This window comes from Zeus faber (assembly GCF_960531495.2).
Source record: "Zeus faber genome assembly, chromosome: 13".
Taxonomy (NCBI): domain Eukaryota; kingdom Metazoa; phylum Chordata; class Actinopteri; order Zeiformes; family Zeidae; genus Zeus; species Zeus faber.
This window is the reverse complement of record NC_137198.1, coordinates 20,205,870-20,213,982: the sequence shown is the minus strand read 5'-3', so window position 1 is coordinate 20,213,982 and position 8,113 is coordinate 20,205,870. Positions and strand designations below refer to the sequence as shown.

General features: G+C 40.9%; 1 protein-coding gene across 1 annotated transcript; it reads right to left on the bottom strand.

The window, feature by feature from the left end:
- Positions 1-404: 404 nt before the first annotated feature.
- Positions 405-8,022, bottom strand: qrsl1 (glutaminyl-tRNA amidotransferase subunit QRSL1). Its single transcript, XM_080012274.1, has 11 exons — positions 7,913-8,022; positions 7,047-7,206; positions 6,857-6,955; positions 6,655-6,751; positions 6,389-6,553; positions 5,519-5,694; positions 5,192-5,304; positions 3,105-3,297; positions 2,413-2,530; positions 2,110-2,315; positions 405-1,378 (listed from the first exon to the last, which is right to left on the bottom strand). The coding sequence occupies exons 1-11, from the start codon at positions 7,934-7,936 to the stop codon at positions 1,152-1,154; spliced, it is 1,578 nt and encodes a 525-aa protein (XP_079868400.1). The 5' UTR covers positions 7,937-8,022; the 3' UTR covers positions 405-1,151.
- Positions 8,023-8,113: the final 91 nt, after the last annotated feature.

The following is an 8,113-nucleotide window of genomic DNA, read 5'->3' as shown; positions in this document are numbered from 1 at the left end:
AATCGAAGATGTAAAATTAAATTCACCCTAACCTTAGCAGATGCGTTCTGCCACCCCTTGTCCACAGCAGCAGCTGCAGAACTGCTTTACGCCAATAGTTTACGGCAGGGTGCTTTATGTTACTTGTGCGCGCGTATGGGAGCGAGTGCAAACAAACATGACAGAACGTGACTTCGGGAAACTACTCATTGGATGGATAATTACAGCATTTGGCCGTCTGCTACCGTGGAGCGGCAGATTCAAGTTTACATTTTCAATTTTGCAAATAAATCGTATTTTGATTTTGTCCTTATTTTGCCTCTTCTGTGAAATTGAAAGCCCCGACAAGAGCCTTGAGTTACTATGAGTTTTTATTTTTTAATATACACAGTTTATTGATTAAATATACAGAAAACAAAGGGAGGATAAATACCGTGAAAATACCGTACTGTGAAATTTCATTCCGTTCTTAGCCAGAACCTGCACATTTATAGCGAATTGGATGATGATGTCACAAAGTGTCTTACTCCACAAACTCATCTCGCACCACCAGGTTTTCTAACGTTGGCGCGTCGGTGATATACGAAAGTTCGCTACTTTCGGTCAGATTTAGTCGGTTTTTCCCTAATTCCCGCTTCGTATGTGGATTGATTTCGGTGAAACTTGAACTACGCGGTGTCTGGGACGTCCCAGTTCTAACGACACCTCAACCCCATCCGTAGCTACAGCAGTCGTCCTGTTCTGGACACTTCTAGCCCAAAAAGTGCAAAGGAAAATAATAAAACTCTGGATGGACCCCTTAAAATAATAATAATAATAAATAAAGAAATAAAAATAATAAATGTAAATAATAATAACAATAATAAACGCAATGGCTTTTAATACTAACTAAAATACTTTAAAATACATTTCATTTCATTTTAATAATTTATTCAAAATAATTCACCAAAATCAGCTCATTTATATTTATTTTCTCGACATGATGTTCAATGATATAATAATTTACAATAATTTTACATTATTTTATATAATATAAACAGATGCATTTTGTCTGTAATAAATGTCCATTTTGCACACATGTAAAAAAAAGTATATATATATATATATATATATATATATATATATATATATATGAAGAGGTTGTGTTGTTCACATGATATTTGTAGTTCTCTTCATGCAGCTGAACTCTTCCCCTGTTTCTTGACCACCCCGTCACTTTCGCTGTCATCGGCCACGTTGTCGTCGTCTTGGTAACGAATGGAGGGAAAGCAGACCCGCTGCTCTATCCATCGGGCGGCCGCGAGCAGCTTCCTCTCCTGGAAGGCAGGGCCGATGAGCTGCAGGCCGATAGGAAGGCCCCGGCTCGACAGTGCCGTCGGTATGGAAACGGCCGGCAGACCTGGGCCAGAGAGGAGGATAAGATAAATGTCAAGGTCAAAGTAAAAAGTTAGTCTGGATATTGAGAACAGGTGAAACTATGGCTCTCAAACTGAAATGACACCTTAAATTGAGCAAATTTGGCTTTCCATTCCAGCTTTAAAGAGTAAAAGTGAACATTCACTCTGCACAATTTACTTAAGTTTAAAGTGTCAATCGGTTCGATTATTTTGTTGAATAATTCCCAAATGTTATACTTTATTAAGTCAAGTTCAAGTTCAAGTTCAAGAGATTATTTGGCACTATACATACGCCGGCACTTTATAAGAAACAGCTATTCTATGTATTTGAGTTAGACATCCTCTATATGCTGTTTCCATTTTTGGTGGCGGAGTGCGCCTTTCCCGGCGAGAATGCAAAGATCGAATTGGCTGAAAAAATAAATCGTTTCAAATGGAATTCTGGGACTTCTGTAATACACCCAACACAGACATTCTTACAGATTAACACTTTAAATAAAATAGTGCTGAAACCATTTATTCACACGATCATACTAATCTAGTGCATTTTCTTTAGCCTTTATTCTTCTATGGATCATTCATTTCGTTCAGTGACCCACTTTCCTGTCTGGGAGCTATAAATCTTGATCTTTTGTCATTATTCTGAACTACCCCGAGGGATTTCCAATGGCTTGTATTGAGCGTTCTATAAATATGTACAGTACATATACCGTAGGAGGAGTAGATGCCTTACCCGCTATGTTGACAGGCTGTGTGAAGACGTCCTCCTGGGCGCTGCGGGTGCGGTTGTCCTCCTGCGTGAAGTCGGAGTAGCGCGCGGCGTCCGCCAGGGTGGTGGGGGTAAGCAGCATGTCCACGCCCGAGCCAAACACCGCCCGGAAGTCCTCGCTGATCAGACGGCGGACCTGCTGGGCCTTCACAAAGTAGTGCTCGTAGTTCCTGCGAGATGAGGCCCAGACAAGTCAATTCAAAGCTTATAGAATTACGCACTCAATACTGCCCAGATGTCCCAAAAGGCCCGAAGGACTCATCCTACTGTCTGAGCAGAAAGTAGTTCCCCGACAGGATCCGCCCGCGCACCACATCGTTGAAGCCCTCGTGCCGTGTGGTGGTGTACATGGCCTCCGTGGAGCTGTCTACGCCGCTACGGTGGCCTGAAGAGGACAAAAAGGCCAAGAAGTCCACAGTTAAAAAGGCTAAATCCAGCCTTGTAATAGCACTGTTATAATTTAGTAGTAACCATACTAATATGACCCTTCTTGTATGCATATTTATTCACCCTGTATAGAAATATCCCATCGTAATTTATATTTTATACCCACAGACTTTATAATTTAATTTATCCTGTCAATAGAACACAATTTGTATATTCTGTATATTTTGTATTTGATTGCCTGCTTAGCTTTTTTATGTTAGTTGTCTGTACAGTAACTAGGGATGAGTCGAATATTCAATTAGTCAACCATTCGTTCACGACTTTAGTGTGGGTAGTTTAGTTTTTCTGAGTCGTTTAATAGGTTCTACCAACAAATCCTTTGTTCACCACATCCAAATATTCGATTATTCGCTCATACCACCCACCGATTATTCGACCATAAAAAATAGGTATTTTGAATTTTCCCCAACAGCGAGACAAAACCCTTTGGATATGAAAATGTACTTGTCCGAATAAACAGATTCTGATTGCGATTATGATGAGATATCAATAGGAAACCCACTGTTCCGTACCGTACTCCAGGCCGTCAAAGCGCGCCATGTTGGACGCCACCTCAGCGTTGCACAGCACGTGGTAGCAGACGATGGAGTGCTGGGTGTGGGGCAGGGATACGGGAAGCACGCGAGCGCCGGCGCTCTCCAACAGGTCGGCCACGCGGCTCCACTGCGCGAGTGTCTCCGGCGAGAGCCCCGGGGCGTGGTACTCCTGGGGTGACAAACAGACGGACAGATTAATACGTTTCGGCTTTGATTCGGGAAATAGTTCAATGTTGAAAACGAACGGAACACGTGGAAAATATATTTTAAAGGGATGTTCAGAAAATGCCTCAAATATGCAAAGTCTCAAATATCATATACTTACTGTTTAACGGATGCTTCTAGAATAACACTTTGTGCATGTGATATAATTATATTCTGGCATATTTGACAGGGAAACAGCACAGCAAACACAGAAAGATTAGAAAAATAGATATTTTTCATCTGCAGAGTGAAAAAATAAGCCTAAAAATTGAAACATTAAAATAAAAATAAATAAATCAAAAAATTGGCAATATACAATAACCCTAAACCTTTGTGAAATGTGGGCCTGTGAAGCTTGACTTGAATGAAAAATAGGAAGATTTAACAAAAGGCAATACACCTAAAAAGTAAAAATAAACAATCAAAATAAACAATAAAATACATTTGCAAATAAACACTACCGGTCAAAAGTTTTAGAACACCCCCATTTTTCCTTTTTTTATTGAAATTTAAGTAGTTTAAGTCCTGTGAATAACCTGAAATGGTACAAAGGTAAGCGGTAAACTTCCAGAGCTTAAAAAAAGCTTAGGTTACCAAAAACTGAAAAATAATGAAAATTTAAGAGTTAAAGTAAAAAGGCCTTTTTCAGGGAACAAGTAATGGGTTAACAACTTCAAGCTGTTCTGCAGCAATGGAAGTTTTTAAGCCTTAAAAGTTGATGCAAACAATTCCTACAGGTGTTGGTGAATTACTGTCTGTCTCTATGAAAGCAGTGTTGGAACACACTATTATTACACCCTCGGAAGCATTAATTTGATAATATTGCACTGCAGGAAGTAGTATATTGCTATCATAATGGTGCGAAAAGGGCAATTAACAAAGGAAGACAGACAGACCATTATAGCCCTTAAAAGGTGTAGGTATTTTCCCGTAGAGAAATGGCAAAGTAAGAGGAGAGAGGGCAAAGACATAAAGCCAAGGTGTCAGTTAGTACAGTCTCCTACGCCAGCAAAAGACAACTGGAAACTGGAGGAAACCTTGACAGGAGGAGAGCTGGCAGACCCAAAGTCACAACAGAATCAGAAAATACGTTTCAGAGCCAACAGCTTGCCTGATAGGCGGCTCACAGAACAGAGGCTTCGAGCACAGTTTAACACCGGTCCAAGTGAGCAAGTCTCCGTTTTAAGCGACTTGCAGAAGGTGACTGGCACCCTGGACCTAAAGGGCTACCGCAGCATTTTGCAGCGCCATGCAATGCCCTCTGGTCAACGCCGAGTTGGTCAGGGGTTCATCCTACAGCAAGATAATGGTCAAAAACGTACCTCCAAACTATGCCACAACTACCCGAGAAGACAATAACAAGACTGTAGGCTTCAAATCATGGCATGGAGAACACAGTATCCAGACTTAAACCCCATCAAGTTGTTTTAGAATAAATTTGACAGAAGGGTGAAAGCATGGCAACCTATAAATGCAACACATTTGTGGGAACTTCTGCAACAGTTTTGGGAAGAACTTTCCCAACAATATTTGATTTCCATTGTAGGAAGAATGCCGAGAGTGCGTTCGGCTGTTATATCTGCAAAAGGTGGCTACTTGTACTTTTACTTGGCTGCTAATAAATGTAGATGCAATTTTGTTAAACAAAACAATTCCACTTTTTTTTTTTGAATCTCCAATTGTTTATTTGTTCTATGCTTTCATTTCAGAGTACACTGAGACAATAAACTGTGTAAATGTAGATAAAAACTGGAAAAATTGGTGGTGTACGATAGCGTATGATTAACAAGAAAAATTATAAAACCTAACAAAAGTAGAAAAAATACACTGTGTATGAAAAGCATAGTCAGTGAATCTACCTTTGGGATGCCGACACAGAGGTTGTGGACGTCAAAGCCCTTGGGGAGCTCTGCGTGTGGCCAGGGGACATCGACTGTGGTCGAGTCTCTGACGTCGCGGCCTTGGAGGATGCCTACACCAAAATATATTATATAACTGTTATACTCTTATGTAACCTCCCCCGGTCAGGACACAATCAGAGTCTGAATTTTACACTAAAGACGATCACAGAATACACACACACACACACACACACACACACACACACACACACACACACACACACACACACACACACACACACACACACACACACACACACACAAGACAAACTTGTGTCCCACTACCCAGGACGAGGGCTGCGTCCTCAGCGCTGCGCGTCATGATACCGGGAACGTCCATGGAGTTCACAAGGGGGATGAGGCCGTGCCGGGACACAAGGCCGTAGGAGGGTTTGAGGGCCACCACGCCGCACAGCGCCCCCGGGTTTCGGGTGGAGCCGCCGGTGTCTGAGCCCAACGCACTGCCAGGGAAACACAGAGCGTGGGTTTATCTTAAGACTCAGGAGATGATTTATAAGACTGTACTCCTGCAACACAACTCATTGCTTTTTACATACAAATCCCAAACCTTCCATACTTAACCTTGTACAGATTTTTTTTTTTCTATCAGAATGTAAATTGTTGATACAAAGGTTTTCTTTTGTATTGTATTGTACATATTTTAGGCTTAATATTTGTATATTGTATTGTATATTGCCATTTTTTTCTTGTTTATTTTTTAGGTTCATTTTTAATTGTTAATTAAAAAAATGTTTATTGTTTATTAATAGGTTCATTGTATATTGCTTTGTATATTGCTATTGTAAGTTTTTAACCTTTACTTTTAGGTTAATTGCATATTGACTTTTTTTCTATATATATATATATATATATATTGGTATATGGTTATATCAGGTTATTATTAAGTATTATTATTATTATTATTATTATTAATATTACTATTGTTATTATTATAATAATTATCATCAATAATATTAATAATATACTATAATAAATAATAATCACCATTTTAATAATGTATATTATTATTATATTAATAATAATTATAATAATATTATAATTAATAAGAAGAGCATTAAAAACATTAATTTTTTAACATTAATTTAAAAAAAATTAAAACACTTTTGACATCCTAAGTGATCACTGCTCTCTTACAGGAAACTGCTGAGCGAGGCCACGGCGGCAGCGCTGCCTCCAGAGCTTCCTCCGGTCACGACCCACTCAAGGTCTGCATCACCCGATCCTGCCTGCTCCCTGTACAGGGTAGTGTAGCTCCAGGGATTCCTGACTGGACCGAATGCCCCATCGGTGCTGCCTGATCTGGAGAGAAAACCGGAACAAGCCAGAAATACTCCAAATAGCAGACACAGGACTCCAAACCGATGTTCCATGAGGATCCATACTTTGACCCACAGCCTCACCCCATAGCAAACTCATCCATGTTGGTCTTCCCGAGGAGAATTGCCCCCTGGTCAAGGAGCTTCTGGACCACTGTAGCATGGTATGGAGGGGTGTAGTCTGTAACACATATGAGGACAACGTAAGCCATAACCCCGAGAGATAATTATAATTTAGCTCTGAGAAAATCTAATGTTGGGGTAAAATTAACCCCCAACACAAGACCTTTGAGCATCCTTGAAGCACATGTGGTCTTGATGTTCTCCGTGCAGAAGTTATCCTTGACGGTGAAGGGGATTCCGTCTAAAAGGCCTTTGGGGGCACCTGGAGGAGTACATCAAAACCTTATCACATACGCATTTATCCAAAATACACCCTGTTACTCTCACACAAGGCCAAACACAAGCACCAGTACCTTGGAGGTATCTACTGTCTGCCTCTTGAGCCTGTTTCAGTGCCAGCTCCTCCGTCACAGTGATGTAGGCGTTTAGGTGTCGGGTTTTCCTGATGCGGTTCAAACACTTTCGAGATAGCTCCGTCGGTGAGATCTTCCCCTCCCTCAGTGCCAGAGACACCTGCGAAATGACACGTGATCACACGGCGGTCGACTCTTAGGCATCGGCCGTGAGGCTTATCTGTCATCACCGAAGAACAGGGTGAGGATCTCGCTATTCAGATAACAAAACAACTTAGGTTTTTTTTTGCTCATGTTAGAAGTGTTGTTTTTCTCTCCTGTGACAGAATGTTCATGGTACACTATAACGAGAAAGTTGAATCATATTTATATCCATGTATTATTCCAACTGCTGACTGGGACGAGGTAAAAGGTCCATGTCAAAAAATTGATTTTCTCCCAAAGTTTATATATCTATCAATCTATCTATCTATCAATCTATCTATCTAGTCCCCGGCTCCTCCTGGTTACGTGCTTTGTGTAATAACAATTAGTTGAATCTAATCGAATCTATCTAATATGCTTCTACATCCAAAAGTAGTAAATTCAGTCAGTTTTCTAAACCTACTCGTAGATGTATCCTCTATATACAACGCACACACCATCATTTCAGTAAATGAGCGTGGATTTATTAAATTTAAAACAATTGATTTCATTGTTTAGGTCACAGGAATGAACAAGTCCCCTCCAGACTGAGCAGAATGGCAAAGCTGGTCCTGGAACAGGCTGCGTCGCTCGTTTCACTCTCAGTCAATTGAAAAATGACGTACGTGTGATGCAAAGCAAAACTGCTGAACCCAAAACAATGGTAATATAATCGCACTAACCTCCCGTATTGTAAGACTGAGCATTTTTCCCGAATTGCAAGGTCAATCTTCCACAATCGAATCAACATTCACGCGGCGTGACCGCCACACGGGGGCCGCCATGTTTGTTATGGAAGGAGCAGCAAATGCGTCCCGCTCTGCGATTGGCGGGCCGCCGAGCAAGCCGACCTCTGATTGGCGTGGAGCGGCGTGACGCCGGCG

Excerpts from the sequence above, each read along its gene's own strand:
- qrsl1 (XM_080012274.1), bottom strand. The coding sequence starts at position 7,936 with ATGCTCAGTCTTACAATACGGGAG. Across the intron at positions 6,752-6,856 it reads TGCTTCAAGGATGCTCAAAG|ACTACACCCCTCCATACCAT; the intron begins GTCTTGTGTTGG and ends TATGTGTTACAG. Across the intron at positions 6,554-6,654 it reads ATGGATGAGTTTGCTATGGG|ATCAGGCAGCACCGATGGGG; the intron begins GTGAGGCTGTGG and ends TTTTCTCTCCAG.